The 20,568-nt window shown below is 40.0% G+C and overlaps 2 protein-coding genes across 5 annotated transcripts in view; one reads left to right on the top strand and one right to left on the bottom strand.

Moving 5' to 3' along the window:
- Positions 1-20,568, top strand: part of Pkd2l1 (polycystin 2 like 1, transient receptor potential cation channel) — a 176,334-nt gene that overhangs the window by 15,364 nt on the left and 140,402 nt on the right. For 3 of the 4 annotated variants that reach the window (XR_010046292.1, XM_063245036.1, XM_063245039.1), the window contains exon 1: positions 19,662-19,794. The exons of the other annotated variant lie outside the window; for it this stretch is intronic. The gene's annotated coding sequence lies outside the window, so the exon portion shown is untranslated. Of the gene's footprint in view, positions 1-19,661; positions 19,795-20,568 lie in introns of those variants that run through there. 4 annotated transcript variants of the gene reach the window in all.
- Positions 14,904-19,573, bottom strand: LOC111754484 (small ribosomal subunit protein eS26-like). The gene is made up of 2 exons (XM_063245051.1): positions 19,443-19,573; positions 14,904-16,073 (listed from the first exon to the last, which is right to left on the bottom strand). The coding sequence occupies exon 2, from the start codon at positions 16,056-16,058 to the stop codon at positions 15,768-15,770; it is 291 nt and encodes a 96-aa protein (XP_063101121.1). The 5' UTR covers positions 16,059-16,073; positions 19,443-19,573; the 3' UTR covers positions 14,904-15,767.

The raw sequence follows: 20,568 nt of genomic DNA on the forward strand, positions 1-20,568 counted from the left end.
AGCAAACTAGGGCATCGGCCTGGGGCAGACAATAGTTTAGGCCCACCCATCTGTGCCTGGTTGCTAACCCTAGTCCATTGGGAGCTCAGTTCCAATAACTACACTTGCTCGGTGCAGTAGGAACTACACATGCACACCAAGCTCAGTCACCGAACAAGCTCTTCGGGGAACCACCAACTCTAGGCACCAATAGAAATCTTATCTCCATGCCTACAACTCCAAGATGTTTTAGAGATTCTTCTGATCTTAAAATTAGAATTTTGGAGTCTTCTATAAGGAAAGAGCAGAAAGCACAGACAGATGTTTTCACCTACCTGCATGTCACAAGACTTGTATGCGGAATGAGAACAGAGAGCATGCAGCAATGTGTGGTGGTTCTTGCCTATAATTCTGGCACTGGGAAACTGACACAGATTTACAAGTCTGAGCTCAGCCTGGACAACTTAAAGACTTAACAAGACCCTGTCTCAAAATAACAAGAATAGTTTTTTAAAAGGTCTGGGATGTAGCTCAGTATAAAGGCCTTAGGCTCAATTTCCAGTACAAAAAGAAAAATGAGCAGGTATTAAATGATCCCTACAAGCCAATTTACAAGTCATCTTCTGGAAGGTTCACTGTGACCCTGCAAGATGGGTACTCAATGATTACATTTTCAAAAGGGGAAAAATGAGATACAAAGAGATAAATAATTTGCTCATAATTAGGCATCAGGAAGTGGTGGAGCTAGGACCTGGACACAGAAATGTGATGTTGGTATCCAAATTGTTAACTCTAGCTCAGAACCTGATTGCTCAGAGACGTCCAGATGCTGTAACCTCACAAACCTGTCCCTCATGGTTCCATCTTTCTGGCCTTTAGACAGCCCTAACAAGAGATCTTGAAGCTTAGCAGACTGCGCATTCTCCCTGTTTCCATGAGGCAGTTTCCTAGAAAAAGAAGACAATGCTGTGCAAATACTGACTTCCCAGAAACTGTGACAATGCTGTGCAAATACTAGACTCCCTAGGGAAAGCGCAGAGGTCTGCCCTCTGCTGTCAGGGGCAGACCCAGCTCCTGGGCCAATGACTAGGCATGTCCTTTCTAGTCCTGGTCCCTGGCCAGTAGGATGGTACTGAATGAGGTTAGACGTTCTCAGAAATGGGCAACTCATTTGGTGACTGCTCAGAAATGCAGAAAATCTACATGTCTTGTTCTTGTTTGAGTTCTGTCTGCAGTACTGATCTGTTTCATTCCTTTACTAACTGCAGGTTTATTCTTCATCCTACAACAGGGACGGCAAAACTTTTAGAGACAGAATGTCAGGACTGCAACCCAAAACTCACTTATTGCAAAGTGCCAACACTGCAATTAAACCTGAATACTAAGGTTTTAATTTAGAAAAAGTAACTGTTATCTGATACTTGGCTCCTTGGGCAATTTGGTTCACATGCAGACAGAGAGGGCTTTACATGCCCACTGTAGCACCTATGGGTTTACCACCAATGGCTTAATCCATTCAAACGGCTTAAACAAACTACTGTAGACTGGGAGGCTTTTATAACAGAACCTAATTTCTTTTAACTTTAACTTTTTATCGGTACCAGGGATTGAACTCACGACCGCCTACTTGCAAGGCAGGTGCTTATGCCTCTGAGCTAAATCCCCAGCCCCACAGAACCTAATTTCTCACAGTTCTGTGTCCTATGCAGCTTCTTGTAGTTCCCAGGGTAAGAATAGTGAGAGGATGGAAAAAACAACAAAAGTCAAAATATAGAAAACTAAACCAGATGGAGCATTCTCTCCTGATGTGAGAAGTAGAGAAAAGGAGGAGGAGGAAGAAGAGGAGAAGGAAAAGAAGAAGGAAGATGAGAAGGAAGAAAAGGAGGGCGCCAATCATTGCAATACATTTATTTGTACACTTGGCAGGTTCAGTGTCACATGAAGGCCTATCACCTAATAGTTTATCCACCTGGCTTGCCTCAGACACCCTGTGTTCTTAAGACTGGAGCAGCTCATTCATGACTTGCCTCAGGCACTTTGTTTTTTTAAGGCTAGCCTTGCTCCAACCCTGCATGTTTGATCTCAAGCTTCAGCCACTCCCCATAACTTCCCCCTTTTCTGTTTTGTAGTTACAAGCAATGCATGATCAGTTGGAGTTAGAAGAGTTGTGTTTGGAGGATTCTATAGAAGACCCTTTTATTTTTGAACCCTTTTCATTCTAGATGAATTTGCTCAGTTTAGCCTAAAGATTCCCAATCCAAAGATTTTAAGTTCCTGCATATAACAATCCTATACAGAGCATTATCCCAGAACAGTGATCAATTAATAGTATAGTTGGCAATTGTCTTATGTCTCTTGTAGTTATTCTTTTCTGCTAGTGTTCAAGATCAAATTAAGGTGAGTCTTGTATTATCAATTCTTGTTATTTATCAAGGTCAGTTAAATCTCCTTGGGATTTACTTTGGAACCATGTATATCACCTTGAGAGTTTGTTTGGAGGTTCTAGCAGGGGAGCACAGCTACTTGTATAGCCTTGATCTAGGAACAGTCCTCCTCTATCAGGGGTAGTCATCCTCCTCAACTGAGCACGCAGCTTTGGAAGGAACATGTGGACCACTGAGGGAGGAAGGGGACACCTGCCTAGCCAACTCGATCAGCCAAATCAACCCTGGCAATCAATTGGGGTGACAGATGTCACAGCCAGATCGTATCCATATCCCATGTATAGATAGCACCTCTAGTTCTTCAGTCAGTGTCAGCCATCTAGATGAGTGACAGTTAATGCTTGACCAAGTTGCTTTCTGTGAAAGCTTGAGAAACTCTTTACCCCAAGTGACTCTCCTTAGGTACACTATGTACCCTAGCTCTGTGTCCTCTGTGGTCCTACCATCTCCCTGATGGGGACTTTGTATGACTCCTGGTCAGAGTTGCAGGATATTGCTATAAAGGTTCCCTGTGTCTTGGATCTTCGTTGACCTCTGAGGGCTGGGGCCAAACTATCGACTGTCCTCTTAGCCCATCTATGTTTTTAGGTTTTTGTCTCCATACCTCAGTTGTTGAACATCCAGAAGAGGAGGTTAATGACATAACATTTTATAATAGGGGAAATAAGTTTAATATTACTATTTTATCTGAGTATCAAGCACCCATGGCCAGGGATTTAGCTCAGCAGCATAAGTGCTGCCTGGAAAGCACAAGGTTGTGAATTCAATCCCCAGTACCTACCCCCCCCAAAAAAAATTTGAATATCAAGCACCCTGGAACATAAAATAGAACTGCTCTTTTCTAACCATAGATGTTCTAATAGTTGAATCTCTATAGAATGCTAACAAGTAACAATTTTACACAGAAAATGTAAAATCAAAACCATACATAATATTATAGCATGATGATCATAATGATATTTTTATGACATAAATTTCCATTTTGGTATAGTATAGCTCTTTTAATCAATAATCTCTATCTAATACATAAGAAGCTGTTACCTAACTCATTGACCTTTATTGGGATGTCACTGGAGAAATTTTGTGACACTATCTCAACTGTTTAATGTCTGGGAATCTCTAAGTATAGTGGTACATATATAGCATATACATCACATAAGTTTTTGTTGAAAGCAGATACCTGCAAGAGAAGTGTATCACCATAGACAATTCCTGTTTTACTTTTTGGAAGACCTGTATATCTGAAGTCATAAATACATTTACTATGGTACAAGATTAACATCAATCATTATAGCCATATGAAAACTTTTGTATTTTAATTTAATTTTGTACCAAAGCATTTATCAGTTAGAAAACCTTATTGTCTCATTTTTAGAAAATGTAATCTTTTGATTATGACCAATGTAAACGTGTCACAATAATATATTTTTAATAACATTTATTGGGGTGCCTCCCACAAGGCTATGGAGTTCATTGGAGCTTCCTATTAGTGAACAAAGACTGGGATAATTTTTCTAAGCAGCTGTTCCTTTATTCACCAAAGAGAGCCCTGAGCAATGATTTCCTAAGTCCAAAAGGTCTCTATTTTAGTTACCTTAAAATATTTCTGATAACCTATGAGAAAACCAATCTTGATATCATTTTTAACAACTGTAAATCCAGGTGGAAGCATACCTTTTAAATCTATAAACCAAATTAAATTATGAACAAATGGCCCAAAATGCAAAAGAAAAAGGGAAATAGAAAAAAAAATGTTGAGTTCTGTTATGGTTGATATATTGTGTCAATTTGAGTTTAACTAAGGGACTCAGCAGGGAGACAGAGTCCTTTCTTTGTAAACATCCTCAACCTGTGCAAGAGGAGGGAACAGAGGTAGTATGGGTGGTACACCCACCTTGTGTGGGGGTAGCCTGATTACAATATAAGGGAGGAGAAGAGGCTTGTTTTCTCCCTACTTTTGTTCTGGGTGCTTTTACAGGCTGCGCCTTGAAGTGTTGCCCCAGTGCCACGCCACTATGCCTTGGAGCCAGCTGATTATGGACTGAAACCTCCACAAACAGTGAGCTAAATAAAATTTTTCGTCCTTCATTTTGGATGTTGAATATTTTAACTCAGCAATGAGAGAAAAGTAACCCAGGAAAGCTCAAATAAAAATCAGCTCACAGATAGAACAAACAGATAAACAACATTCACAGACAATGGACTTACAATATCAGATTGTACTCAAATATATTTTTGGCCAAATTTAATTATAATAACTCTTTTACAGTTTTAGAAGTTTGTAATTATAAATATAATTATTTGTAAGTCAATTAGCAGAGCTCTCTTATCAGAAGAATTTGGAAGGAATTAAACCTTTTACCTTTAAATGATACATATTTTTTTTCTATTTTATCCTATTTTAAGAATACTAGCAACTTTTGTTTTCTTCTTTCATATGGATTTCAGCTCAGTTATCTCTACACATGCTATTACCAACTCAGACCTTTGGGTCCTATTTTTGTCTGCCATCTCTTGGTCATCCTTGGTCAGTCTCTTTAACTGGCTGCAGATCAGGTTTAGCCCCATCCCTGTCTATTGGTTTTGGTGCACCATCTGAGACATCACTGCCACAGGACTAAGCATCAGCTTCTTGAAAGGTGGAACCAACTCTCTCTGTTTCTGGGTCCATGGTACAGCTGTAAAGCATGCTCTGGTGTCCAGACAAGCCATTCAGCATTCTCCGGAAAGACACAAATATAACCTCAACCCCACTGAATATTTGGCTGGGCCCTTTCCATTATCCAGTATGAAGATTTTCCCAAAGGACCCTTTCTAGCTTCTTTTCCTTTACCTGATTGAATTGTCTTTCTGTTGCTATAATCCTATTCCTAGTAGGATTTAAATAGTTAATAGTATATATTATCAAGTGAAATCTATTATGAGATGTAAATTATTTTGTAGAGAAAGAGTCCCCTTTAGGGCCTGGGGATTTAGCTCAGCGGCATAAGCGCATGACTTGCAAGCAGGCAGTCTGAGTTTGATCCCCGGTACCAATAAAAAGGAAAAAGACAAAAAAAAAAGTAAGAGTCCCCTTTTGTTTTTGTATTTAAATTTTTTGCTTACAGCTGAGTGTGTCTAACAATTCTTTTACTTTGCGGATTATAAGGAATTCCCATGGTGAGGGAAATGTGAAAAGGTTTTCAAAATATTTGGAAGGCAGCACTCATATCAGCTGGGCCACTGTCTATTTTAAATGCCCTTAGGCAGCCAAGCATGCTAAAGGCATCCAAGCTATGACCAATGACATGTTTAGCTGCTTCACCCAAGAGGGCAGAAGCAAAGATAAAACCCGAGGAAGTATTAATTGAAATGTGGACTCAGCATAGAATGTGAGTGACATCCATTTGCCAGAAATGATTGGGTAGAGCCCTTGGGGATTATCCCCATAGGGAGTGAGAGAAGATGTATGACATACCAGGAACATTGTTTAACAATTCATTGAGTCTGTTCCTGTGTTAAAAGGAACAGTTTGCACAATGCAGAAATATTTTACTGAAAGGTGGCATGGGAGGCAGAAGTCTGTTGAATGGTATTTTGGGGGAGCAACTAAGACGTAGCCAGCAAGCTGTCTTTAATAGCACATCCTTTAGTGAGAGGCCTTGGCAATTGGGAATGAGCATATAAATGACCAACAAAACAGGGGATATGATGTGACCAAATTGCAAATTGGACAGTGCAAAACAAATGAAAAATACCTTTCTGGCCAGTGTGTGTAATGGCAGTTTCAATGTGGTGTGCCACACTGCAAACACAAGCACCATCTGAAAAGAGGTTAATTGGAGTGGGCGAATGAATTTGTAAGGTCCATGTAACCGCCTGCAAGTTAGTCTTTCATGCAGGAAAAAAAAAAAAACAACATATCCCATATTTGGGCACCTGGAGTTCCCACTTGCAGCTCCCTCCTACTTCTGGGGCTCCCACTTTGCCACATGGGGACCAACAGTGAGCTCCCCTGGCTGTGGCGGCAGCTCATTGGCCTGAATGGAAGACTGCTGTTCTCCAGCTTCACTGTCTGGCACTGACGCTTCTGGTTCAGTGGTGGCCTGAAGGAGGTCAGTGCGTGCCTTGCTACAAGGGACGGACTCCATCTCCTGGTGCAGTTTGCCAGTGCCCTCCTCCCCAGGGGATGTTGGAGTCACTTCTGTAGCCACAGCTGCCCTCTTAACAGAAAGCTGATAGAGCCCTCTCTTCTGATGGGAGAAGTAAGGCAGTGGGGAGGAAGAGGAGAAGGAGGAAGAGGAGGAGGAGGAAGAAAGAGGCCTCAATGGCTGCAGTGCATTTATTTATACACTCAGGAGGTTGAATGTCACTTGAAAACTCTCCACCTAATAGTTTTTCCATGTGATTTGCCTCAGAAGCTCTGTGTTTTTGAGGCTAGCCTTGCTCCAGCCTCACACATCATGTGATCCATCTCCAGCTTTAGCCACTCCCCACATCATAGTCCTCTCTGGAGGCTGAAGTCTACATCACAACACCAGCAGAAGACCAACCTTATCAGTCATAGTAGCCATTTTTCTCTGCCTTCACATGGGGAACAAACAAGATTTGTCTTTGAGGTCTCATAATGGCACTAATGTCATGACCTACTCACTTCAATCACCCTCTCCACATATTATCACATTAAAGATAATCTTCACATATGGATTTGGGCGTAGAGTTATAGATTTTAATGTAATGCATTCTTCCAGGGATTAAGGATTGCTTTGAAGACTTAGGGTTTAATTGTGGATTTGGGACTTAATTAAAGATGACTCTACCTTTATGACCAACTTTCTTCTCTTTAACTGCCTAGAAACATTTCAGTTTTGTTCCTTCCAAATCCTTGGAACCTGCCCTCACACTACCTAACCTCACTGCATGGCACTTCTGCTATCAGACTGTTGATATTGCTTAGGCCAGCTCCTGTGTCACTCATTTTCTGCCACAGAAAAAAAGGGAGCTTTGCCAAGACAATCATGTAGGATTGAACTGTAGTATTTCTCTCCAAAGACAGGCTGTTGTCTTGTGCAAGAAGTCCTGGGAGAACAGGAAAGTTTTGGATTGAAGAGAGTGAGTTTCAAAAAAAAAATGTAAGGCCTGTCTTACTGTGGATAACCAAGATAGATTATCCCATGTATATCACAGGACTATTGCCACCTACAACTTTGAAAAGTCAGGAGCTTATGACTACATGCATAATAAGAGTAAATGGCAGAAGTAATACTATGGAAAAGGCAGGAGGCTTGGTATCAGGAAGCATTGTAACAAACTAGAACATAAAAGTAAGTATTCAATCAGTATTTGTTTACAATAAAATGTATAGTGACTCAGTTGGTAGACACAGCATAGATTAGTAGAGAAGGAAAAGATACAAAGTATGTTTGGAAGATGGAGATTGGAGCTACAAACATTACTTTATGCAAAAGGACACAAATACTATGACAGCTTCTAAATTTCATTTTGATTCTTTAGGTTCAGAAAGGAAAATAATGACAGTCCCACTTTGCCATCTTAAGTAACAAGATGACAACAGCAAGGAGTTTCTATTGCTCCCGTGATGAAGTTTAGTGCTTCTGACCGTTGCCTTGTGGGACCTCTGGAAAACAGCTCTCCTATGCTCAAGTCTTTCCCTCATCTCTGACCAACCTTCCTCCTTTTCTCTGTACTCCCATGATGCTTCACTAGTGGAACCTGAGAATATTCCTTTCTTTTATGTAGAATAGTCCACTGGCCCCTTGCCTTCTTCCACTTGTCTTTTTCTTAGCTAATTCCTGTCTTCTTCAAGTTTCCAGAAATTTTATCAGGCTAGCTCCCATCATACCTTTCCTATGCCCCCCACCCCTTGCTTGCTTTTGTGACCTTCATCATATTTGTACTGAGATGCTCCCAAGGACAGGACCATGTCTATCCTGTTCACTGCCATCTCCTATCAGTACATGAACCTAGGGGAGGGGGATCAGGAAGGATTTTTTTTAACTGAAATTTTACATAAGTCTTATCTAGGAAGTGTTTAAAGGACTCTTTCTTTAAGGACTGGTGTCTTTCAGGCAACAGAGGCGTATTCCAATACAGGAAGCAGCATTTTTCCTTGCCTGTTTGCTTTCCCAAATGGGTAACAAGACGCAGGAATTTGAGAATATGCAGAATGGGAGAGTGGAGATAGACAAATAATACCAATAGGAAGTTGGAACGCTACAGTAACTACAAATCACACCATACAAGCTCCATTTACATATTTCTTAACCGAAGGCAGGGAGTTACTCAATCAAAGGTAGTTAAGACAAGATGGCTACAGACTTAATACTACAAATGTTTCATCATAGTCAGTAAATCATTTGCCATGTGACCCAGAGAATTTCCTTTATCCATATTAAGTAAATATCAAGAGTAAACCTTACCAATGAGGAAAAAGAAAAATTAAAATCTGTTAGTTCTTAAAAAAGAACAGTTTGTGATTTCAGTGTTTGATCATGTTTTATGCCTAAACCTTATAATCTGAACAAGTACTTTGAAGATGACAATATGCAATGTATCAACTAGTGTTAATTTCCTATTATTTTGTTTTGAAATTCTGTATCATTTTTATTCTGTTTTGTTTTGTTTTTAAAATAAAAAAAGTTAGTATAAGTATTCTCTATAATTCTCAGGTGAAAAAAGGGTTTTTCATTTGTTTGTTTGCATGGTTTTGTGGTACTAGGAACTGAACCCAAGAAATTGTGCTTGCTAAGCAAGTGCTGCACAAAAGAAGTATTTTCTAATGCAGAATTAACTATCCCCATATTCTCCGTAATGACAGTAAATCAGCTACTCTTTCTCTTCCTCTTCTCTACCTTCATCATTTTCCCTCACTTCCTGCCTTGGTCTCTCCTCTTCCTTTCCCCCTTGAATAAGCAAGATGTGTGTCTTCATGGAAAGGGCAGATGACTGAGAGAAGGGATGCCCAGCATGGACTGCTGCCATCTAAGCAGATGAGAGGGCTTCATGCAGGGGCTGCCTAGCACTGAAGCTGGAGCCTGAGTGCAGTCAAGGGGAGCACCCATATGGAGAGGGGAAACTGGTGTGTGGGTTGAACCCCAGCTGCAGTGAGGATAGCCTCTATTAGAACAAGAGCTGGATATTTTCATGTCTCAAAGAGTCTTCCCTCTAGAAGGGATGAGAGGCAAGGGCTAGTAGCCTCTTCTGCTCATACCACCATTTTCTGCTGTGGAACTCTGAACAGTCTGAGAATTTGAACTCCTTAGCCTTCAAGGTTAGGAAGGCATATATGTTAAGGTAATAGGAAAGGATATAACTTTACCTATTTGTTTTGTTTTGTTTTTGTTTGGTTCAAGTTTTGTATTTATTTTGTCATTGCTGTTGTTTGTTTGTTTTCAGGCAAGGTCTCCCCATACAGTCTAGGCCATCCTTGAACAAATGAAATCTAGGCTGGCCTTAAGCTTTCATGATCCTATTGCTTCACCTTCCAGGTACTAGGATTATAGAAATGCACTACCACACCCAGTGGATATAACATTATCTTATTTTGTACTTTTTTAGCTTGCTTTATAAAACCACATGTTGTTATTCTTTGGTTCTCTGACAGGAGCCCAGGAAATGATAAAGTAAGCAAATCAAAATCCCCAATAACTTTGTTTTCTATCTCATTCTTCTAAAAAAAAGAAATTAGGAAAGTGGCAGTCAAAATGCCCTGTGGGCCTATCTGTGCCTTTTGTTACAATATCATAAATTGCTGGCTTATTTCATAAGCCAACTTGGCACAGGAATAATTCAATTATTGGAATAGCCAATATGTGTCAAATGTCACTGTAGAGTCAAATGTCAACCACTGGAGATGGCCTGACCAGGGTACAGCAGCCTCAAGTCCCCTATTCATTTCAGGATAGATGTTACTATCTCAGCTTTAGCCATACTGTACTTCACTGCTCTCGTTGTTTCTATCAAATCTTCTAAGAAAGTCACCTTGCCCTGCAAACACCATGATAGCATGTGCAATTTACTATACCTATTTTCAAATTGCCCAAACTTTGTATTTTTCCAAAATGTGAATTTGAGCCACTGATTCACTTTCTCTCCTTTCCTTTTTTTTCCTTGTTTTCTATTTCTTCCCTCCTTTTTTCCTGCTAGGCAGGGTACTTAAACACTTGCTCTCAGAAAAAGAAAGTTAGAGGATTCAACATAGCTGACCAGAGGAGGGATCACATTTGAGCAGCTCAGGAAAGATCCACTGAGAAAGAAAAATTTCTACCACTGCTTACTGAGAGCTAGGAAGCCCTGCCCATACCCTGGGCAGATCAACAGCAGGTGGGAAAATACAATTAGAGAAAGTTAATGAGTGTTTCTTTGGTCCTGGAAAGCTAACAAGCTTCTTATAGGAGGGAGATAGAGTAATTTATGCAGCTGGAATCCAGGACTTTTGCCTGTCATTGAGTTGCTAAGAGGATCCCAACCCATGCTCTTCAGCATGTATAAAGAAAAACAAAATAAAAAATTTTTGTAAATAATGCATCTGGGGTCTTGAGAGAGAAAAAATAGAAGTGGAAGATGAGGAAAAAGTAACCAGTCAAAAATCTTTTAAATCTCAGAATTGAAAGACATACTTTTCTAGAAACAGTCCAAAGACTATCCTTGATAATACATGGGTATGAATTGATCCCAAGGTATACCATCATGAAATTTGGGAAAACTGGAAATACAGATAATACAGAACGTACTCCTCCAAAACAATGCAGTAAACCAAGAAAGAGAAACACAAAGAATCCGGGAATGGAGGATCCAACTCAGGAGAGAAAAGGAAACAGCTACATTGATGCTGTAGAAATTTACAAAAGAAGAACTTTGCAAACAGGTCAGGAAGCATGCAACCCAGGGTCAAGCAGGTGAGAAGCTTCAGTGGAGATTGCTTCAGGACAGTGTGTAGCCTTCACAGGGAATGAAGGACGGGGCTATTTTTACCTCAGGTTATTTTTACTCAGAATATTACTATTTATGTAGCAAATTCTAGAATATTTTCTATTTTATTCAACTACCAGTGTACTGGCTCTAATTCTAAGGTTAGTCCGTGACATAAAGAGTGAATATTTTGGAGGACAAATTGGAATGACCCTGGTTGACCAGGTGTGCTCATCTGTTTATCACTCAGTACTCACTTAGAATGAGTATCTAATTTTAAATTAGTTCCAAACAAATATTTTGCTTTGTCCTGTGCTCTTAGTTTAACAAACCTCTTATTTCTAAGACAGGGCTTAGAAGGCATGCTCAATCTTATTTTCAATTAAACAAAAATAAAAGGGATAATTAAAATACTGTAAGAAAGGATTGGGTTTCAAAAAGTCCTCAATGAGTTCCATAGCTAAAACTAACACATAAGAACACTTAAAGGGCCATGTATGTGTCCAAACATTCACTTTACAAACAGAATGGGGAAATCTTAGCTTCATAGCTCATGTGAAGAAAGTATGGGTCTTACATGTATACCAGTCAGTTCACAAATATTTGATGAGGATCTACTATGTGTCTAGTAGGAGAAAGCTGCTCTTGCAGGTAGAGAACAGAAAAGAAGAACACGAGACTGTTGTAACAGAAGCAGACAAAATACACAAAAGTGATGAAGGCAGTAATGGTAACTACATTTAAATAGTGCTTTAATTTATCCTGTCCAATTATTCATATCGCCTGTTTGATTTCATAGGTAACCTAGAATATGATAAGTCAAATAAAATCATCTTTTTAAAGATGGCAAATGTAGGTTAGAAAATGTAAATCTCAGTTGAGTGAAGCAAAGCACAAAGAGAATAATACAGGGTGGATAGAAGAGGACAGGACATGGATCTCTTGCAGTAGGGAAATAGTCCAAGGGGAAAAAGTGTGAGGGGTAAGGAGGGGCAGCAGAAATAAGTAGAATAAAGATATACCAGGCGCAGCAATCTAATACCCTCAATTAATGTAAACATTATATGGCATAGCATGAACTTAGTTTAATAATATGAACAAGAATAAAACATGGAGTAGGACAACTGGAGGAAGAAAGAGGGAGTGAAAGGGAAAGGGATTTTAAAAAAAAAGCAACGAGTCATCATATGTACACATAACCACTCCCCAAGATGATTGTAAGCTTCATGAATTGCAAACATGTACTAATAAAGAAAAAAGAAAATGTAAAGCATTGGTTCTCACTTAGCTCTCAGAAGCCCTTTATACCTTAAAATTATTGAAGTACCTTATGTCATATAAAAACAAAATCAAAATGGACCAAGACTTAAAAGATAAGAGCTATAATTAAAACTAAGTAACTAAGTAAAACATAAAGATCTACACTTAAAACTAAGTGTAGATCTTTATGACCACATGTCAGATCAGTTTGATATGATACCAAAATCACAAGCAAAAAAAGAAAAACTGGACAATTTGGCATCATCAAATCAAAAAATATTTGTAGTTCAGAAAACACTACCAAGAAAGTAAAAATATATTTCACAGAATTGAAAAAATATTTGCAAAACTTGTATCTGTAAAGGGGTTTATATTTGTAATATATAAAGAATCCTAAAATTTAGGAATAAAAACTGCTTAGCCTAGATTTTAAATGAGTAAAGAATTTCCTTTGTTCTTTTTGCTTGTGGTACTAGAGATGGAAGTCAAGGGTTTCACAAACGCTAAGTATGTGCTCTACCTCAGCCACATCCCCAGTCCTGGGAAAATTATTTGAATACACATTTCTTCAAAGGAAATATGCAAATGGCCAACAAGCACATGAAAAGTGTGGAATTCCATTAGTTAGAATGAAAACGCCAAATGAATACCATAAGGAAACACCACTACATATTCACTAGGATTGCTATAATGAAAGCCAGATAAAAGCAGAGAGAAATTGGAATGTTAAATGGTGGAGTTGTTATGGAAGACTGTAAACAGTCATCAAAATTTAAGCATTAGAATTACTATATGGGGGCTGGGGATTTAGCTCAGCGGCATAAGCGCCTGCCTTGCAAGCAGGCAGTCATGAGTTCGATCCCTGGTACCGATAAAAACGAAGAAGACAAAAAAAAAAAAAAAGAATTACTATATGATCCAGTGATTCTCATAACTTTGCAAGAACTAAAAGTATGTTGGCACCCCCAAAATATGAATTTTCATAACAGTATTTACAATACCGCAAAGTAGGAATAATTTAAATATCCATCTGATAAAGTGATAAATAAAATAGGATAAGTACATATGATGTAATATTTTTCAGCAATAACAAAGAATTGCCGGGCATAAGGACTCAAGTCTGTAATCCCAGATACTAGAGGAATTCAGGCAAGGAGGGTCATGAGCCCTAGGCACTTAGCAAGATGTTGCTTCAAAATAAAATTTTAGAATGGACTAGGAATATAGTTCAGTGCTGGAGGCTTTGTGTTAGTATGCATAAGGCCTTTGGTTCAATTCCCCAGTTCTGCAAAAATGGCGGGGGCAGTGAGAAGAGAGACAGACGGGAACAAAGTACTGGTGTATGCTATGTGTGGGAACTTTGAACGCATCATGCTAAGTGAAAGTAGTTAGATACAAAGATCACATAATGCGATTCTAAATGTTCCAGAGTAGGTAAATATATAAACTAGAATAGTAGTTATATATGGCATATGCGTTTTGGCATGAAAAACACTTAATCTCATTTATAAATACAGTTAGAAAAGGAGTAGTATTTTAATTGCCTTGTACAAGATAAACATGCAAGTTTTCTTTTATATAGTATACTAAAACTCAACAAATGATCATTTCTTAATGTTAGTTGCCCTGTAAAATCTGAAACAGTATCAATGAAATTTTCATATTCTTCTGCATAAGAACCCGTTAATCTTGCTTGCACTCTGAAGGCAAATTTTACTTATGTATGTTTTTGTACTATTATGTTTTTGTCATATAGAAAATATTGGGTCATGAAAATCCTTCACATTCATTAATAGCAACATGATCTCATCACATGAGCCTGCAGTTATTATAAAACTGCCAAATTCAGTGCCACCACTAAGATATTTCCAAATTCTACTTTGCCTGAAAGGTCAAATTTCATAATTAGAACAAATATCATATCCTGGTTCCTTAAAGTAACAATCTTACCTTTTTAATATTTGAGGGAAGTTTTGCCAAATACCAAGGTCTGGTTAGCTATCATTTGGCTGTCATTTTTTTTAACAAAAAATGGTATCATATGAGAAAAGCAATTAATTCATCTTGTAAAAATGACCACACCTGGGTGTGGTGGTACACACTTTAATCCCAGCACATAAGAGGGTGAGGCAGGAAGTTTGCCACAAGTTTAAGGCCAGTTTGAACTACTGTACAAAGTGAGTTTAAGACTAGCCTCAACTATGTAGTGTGTAAAAAAAAGATCACATATACTTTTTCCTTTGACAAGTGGCAGAAATGTTCATATGAACTTCTCATTTCGTGACAGAATTTTCTTATTATTGACATTGTAATTGAAAAACATTACAGCTATGCATATAGGTGCAATATATAATAGAGATCCTGTGTCAGTTTGATCAGTTTCTTCTGTTTACAAAACTACCATATTGGGTTGGGATTTAGCTCAGCAGCAATAGCCTCTGCCTGGCAAGCACAAAGCTGTGAGTTTGACCCCTGGAACCAAAAAAAAAAAACTACAGTATGACAAATAAGATATCTTTATTGATAATACCCACCAATCTTAAATCAAATTTCCCATTTTATAATTGCTTATTTGTGTACATGTATTTAGTTCTATGCAGTTAAAATGTATCACATGTATAGGTTTACATCTGATCATTGTAATCATTAATCACTGGTATCACAAATCTATTCAATGTTTCTAACATTATAATTTTTGAAATTTTATATAAATGAAATAAAGTATGTAACTGTTTGGGATTGGCCCTTTTCACTCATCATAATATTCTGGTTATCATTTAAATTGTTTAGTGTATAAATGGCTCATTTTTTTTTTTGTCGTTATTTTTGGGACAGAGTCTCACTATGTATCTCAGACTGATTTTGAACTTACTATATAGCCCAGAATGCCTTCCAACATACTGTAATCTTCCTGATTCAGCCTCCAGAGTACTAGAATTACAGGTGTGCACAATGCCTGGCTCTTTTTTGTTACTAAGTAGTATTGCATGGTATGTATGTACTTCAGGTTTTATTTTAAGTATAATATCCACTTTATTATTTCTTTCCCAAGACACTGTTTTCTTCAGTCCACTAATACATGCGTTGCCAAAGCTGGTTCTCTTCAGGCCATTAAGACCCAGCTCCTTACATGGGCTTTGATGGAGGTTGTAGGGCAGCACCAGCAGGTCTTAATCAAGGTGGAGGTGTACAGTCCTTCGGGGCTTCACGAGATTGATTCCTGGCCACTTGGTTGTGAATGGCATGACTCACACAGTAACGAAGCTTCATATAGAGCTTGGGAAGGACATAATTGTTCAAGACACTTGCTTCAGAAACATCCCTGTTGGCCTCTACAATGTTTTGAATAACAAATGTCTTAATGGCCTTATCCTTGGGTATCCACTTGGCACAGTTCGTGCAGTGAGCAGGCTGCACATAACCATGGCCCTTTTTGGCATGACTATTGTTCTTTTTTTTTGTCATCTTGGAATGGAGGACCTGAAAGAGCAAATTTTTTTCAAATTTACTGTACATGCTTGCAGTACATGCATTTTACACATCTTGGGGAGTTGGTACATGCGCATAATACAGCTTATTTCTTTTGTGAATCCTCTTTCCCCTCTTGCTCTAGTTCCTCTTTCCTTCTTTTCATTCTTGTTGATATTATTAATCTTAGCTCATGTTTATAACATATAATGTCCACATTCGTTGAGTTATTAGGACCTTGTACCTGGCATGTCTTCAGCGTATTTCCCCAACCCCTCACCCTTGGTCCTGTGGACACCTTCCCATCTGCAGGAGGTCCACCCCCTTGTCTCATTCTATCCTTTTTCTTTTAATTTGTCCTTTTTCTTACTCAGATGAGAGATACCATATGGTATTCAAGTTTGTATGTCTGATTTATTTCACTCCACATTATATTTTTAAGAGGCATCCATTTTCTTACACGTCTCAAATTGGTCCTCCTTTATAGTGCGTGGTATTCCACCACATTTTCTCTACCTAGTTTCTGTTGGTAGGCATACAGGCTGTTTCCAGGATTTTACTGTTATGAATTATGCTGTTTTGAACATAAGTATGCATGTATTACCGTGGTATAATGTCAAACTCTTTGGAGAAGATACCTAGATTCATGACACAGCATGTTTAAAAGACATAGTCTAAGAATCAATTTAATACAACTAATTTTCCTCTTTTATCAAGACTAACTTAAATGAAACTGAATTCCTACAAGCCTTTGAATGAATAATACAATAAGCCCTGGTACAGTCTGATGCTGCTGGCTTGATTCAGATCAAAAGGAAACCAGTTTAGCTACCATAGCTCTGATATCATTCGTACAAATGCAATATGATAGCAAAAAAATGCAAATAAGGGCTTATTATTGTGAGAATAATTTTGGCTACACAACTCCCCTCAAAGTTTCTTGGGGAGGGGATCTCTAGGCAATCATGGTACACATGTTAAAAGCCTCTGCCTTAAATGCCTCCCAAAAGTTATGCACCTAAGAGGTGAAACCAACACTTGAAACTAGGTCATACTGATTGCTAGTCTAATAGGTTCTCCATTGCATTCTATGTAAAATAAGAGAAACAGATATATAATGAGAACTCATATTACAGCGCCAAATAATTACATTTCTACCAGAATGTTTAGACATGCAACTAAGTTATCATCTAAGTAGGATCACTTTAAAGTCATCTATTCCAGATCATAAAGACAGCCTAAAGAGAGTTTGTTAAAATCATGAAGAAATGGGAAATGCCAAAATATGAAGACAGCACTGGTATGTTTGGTCAAAGACTTTTTATGTACTTCAAATCATTGTTTTGCAACTAAGTGTACCTAAGAGGAAATCTTATCCATTATCTGATTCCATGGAGGAACCATCACATAGCATCTTGGAGAAACTGTGCAGATTTGGTGAGGTGTGGGTGTACTAAAAAGTTGATTATGTTGACCTGAAATCAGTCCTGCTGTCTCCCTCTATAGGAATACTCTCATTCATACACAGTTTTATTGCTCTGAAGTGTTAAGGAAAAGATCTACATTTTCTTCCGTGTCATGTTTTAAATCAGTTCCCAAGTCCCCTCATCAAACTTCTTTTTTTAATCTGAAAAACTCATTTTCTTCAACTGTTTTTGATCTATCCTGATGCATGGTCTTGTCATTTGTGTGTCCTATATTCCAACAAACCAGGCTAACAGCCCTTCCTTCTTCAAGCCGTGCTCCTGGATCACCCTCCCCTCTTCACAGCCCAAGCCCTACCTGTGTTCAGGTACTGCGTTTCATCTAGCATTTAATTCCCAGCTCCACTCTGTGAAATAAGGATCATGAGTGGTGTTCCTTTTTACTTAGGTATTGCAGTTTAAAATTTTTGGGTATTGTATACAATTAAGTTTTTGGCCTTCTGAAGTCACAAATGTAATGTCAAAAAGAAAAAAAAAAAACAGTAGTATACATGTTGTTTTCTTAACCTGATACTCTCAAATTGAAATGTACATGGCAATTTTACACTATTTACAATATATCTATACATGTATGTACAGATGTGTATACGTATATATATACACACATATAATATTTATATGGCTATAAAACACTGGCTTGTTGCATCTTTTGGAGTTACTTTTTCACTTATGATTGGTTTTTCCCATCTTTTGATAACTTGTTTTGCTAACTCTATGTCCTCTTTCTACTTGTGGCCACGTTCCCAGATTTGTTGTTAAATGTTACTCTATAATTTTTTTCCATGTAACTTTCTTCTTAGATTTACTAAACTCCAGATCTCTAATTCTTTTTCAAACATCAGATTCTGATGTTTGAAACAGTCTACAGTAGGGTATTTCCACATGTATCTGTCAACACAGATCACCCTTAGCTCTGGGGTAGAGTGACAGGTGCCATACCTCTAGTGGCAAGACTATTATCAGGTAAAAGCCTCCAGCCTGGCCTTATGCACAAATAGAATGGTGTGAACAGGGGCAGGAAAGACAGGCTGACACCTCTCTGACACTACTAAGACACAGCCACCATTGCCATTAATAACCACCACTCCTTACTATTAAACCTGTGTCAAAGATGAACTCCGATATCTATTCCACCTCAGTTTCACTCTCATGAAACATTTAAATTAGTAAAAGTGCTATCCTCTCAATTAGGCAAGAAACTACAAGTCATGTTAGACATTTCTCTTAACTGTTCTAGAGTCAACTGAGTGTGAACTCATTCTGCTTCAAAAATGCCTGACAGCGGGGTGTGGTAGCTCACGCCTGTAATCCCAGCACTCTGGAGGTTGAGGTGGGAGGATCCTTGCGAGTTTGAGACCAGCCTGGGCTACAATGTGAGCCCAAGGCCAGCCTGAACTGCATAGCGAGACCAAAAAAAAAAAAAAAAAAAAAAAAAAAAAAGGCCCGACTTTCCCCTTCCTTTTCATTCCCACCACCAGCAGCTCATATCTGGAGGTCCCAGGGTGGGACACCTTCGTTGCACTAAAGCCTCAATCTTACTTTATTCTGTTCCCTTAGATTCAGCTCTTGCCACTAGTGCAACTTTTGGAAACAAGGAATTTTCCTCTACTACCTGCACAAATCTGATGACTCCTCATCAGGTAGGAAGCAATCCGCTGGCTACTACCAGCACTCACAGCCTCTTTCCCCTTTGGCTTCCCACTGCACTGGACACCCCTACAGGCACAGTGACACCAGCCTAGAATTTTAACTCGGCCAGAGTGTGCGCCTGCCCACAGCCTCTGCTCACCACCACCTAATCAAAGCCTGTTTGGCTGACTCCTGGCGCTCTGGCGCCTACGTGACGCCAAGAATAAAATTGCGTCCTGCTTCCCGGCCTGCTCTGTTAACCACCCACCTAGACCACCACCGGGACCCGGAGCACACACCGCGGGGCCCCCAGCGGGAGCGCTAGCAGGCCACGGCTCCCGCGTTCCGCGTCCCCTTCCGCCGAGGAGCCTCTACTGGGAAGGACGGCCCTGCCCACCCACCGGAGCTCCCTGGCCAGAGCGCGTGGGACTCCGGGCTCTGTACTCAGGGCAGGGGCCTGGGCGCACTTCCGCGCTCCGAGGTGAGTCGGGAAAAGCCCAGAGCAGCGCCCGGCCCACCCTGGAAACCAAAGCGCGGCTCCCGCCCCGAAGACCCAGAGCGCCGCAGGAGTCGGGCCTCCGCTCGCTGCTGATTGGCTGGGCCGGGTCAGACGCCGTGGGGTGAGTGAACGCGAATAACCTCGAGGCGCTCTGGGCACCGCAGTAACCCCGGGGAGCGCTGAGGAAGCCAGACCACGCCCTGCGCTAGCGAGCCGGCCGCGCCCGGCCTGGGACACAGGCAGAGGGGCGGGGCAGGAGGGAAGAAGGGCGGGGCTGGAGGGGAAAATGGCGGGGCCGGAGGGCAGAAGGCCTGGCTGCCAGCGTCTCAGCTGCTGTGGGTGCTTCCCTGCCGCCCAGCTCTGAGTGAGCCAGGCCGCCAGCGCCTTTGCAGAGCAGCTTCTTGCTGCCTCGCAGCTTTGCTCTGTTGGGGTTTGATGAGAGCTCAGGGAGAGGATGGAGGTGGTGAAGGCCGCTAGAGCGGTAGTTTATGAGAGCACCTGAATGACAGTGGTGGCTGTGGCTGATTGATGCTGTGGGGGCCATAGCCTGTCCTCCCTGCCCCTGCTCACAGGGTCCTATTGGTAGATAAGGGAAAGTGGAGCTTTGCCCTGAGACGTCTTGTTACTCTGCTGGAAGTGCAAGCACCTCCCACCCTTTACCCCAGGGATTGGGGAACTGGTGAGGGGTGGTTTACTGGGTTTCCTGAAAGGAGAGAGAAGAGAAAGGACAAATAAAGAATAAAGGATGACGTGCATACTTTGCTGGTGGGACTATAAATACACAACTATTATTGAAAACAGTTGCCCCCATAAAAACAAAGATAAAATTATCATATGACTCATGGCATTTCTAAATATGCCCCAAATGAATTGAAAGCATATCCTCAAATATTTG

Source organism: Cavia porcellus, unplaced genomic scaffold, assembly GCF_034190915.1.
Source record: "Cavia porcellus strain 051 isolate PalLab524CR breed Dunkin Hartley unplaced genomic scaffold, mCavPor4.1 scaffold_2, whole genome shotgun sequence".
Lineage (NCBI taxonomy): Eukaryota > Metazoa > Chordata > Mammalia > Rodentia > Caviidae > Cavia > Cavia porcellus.

Excerpts from the sequence above, each read along its gene's own strand:
- LOC111754484 (XM_063245051.1), bottom strand. The coding sequence starts at position 16,058 with ATGACAAAAAAAAAGAACAATAGTCATGCCAAAAAGGGCCATGGTTAT.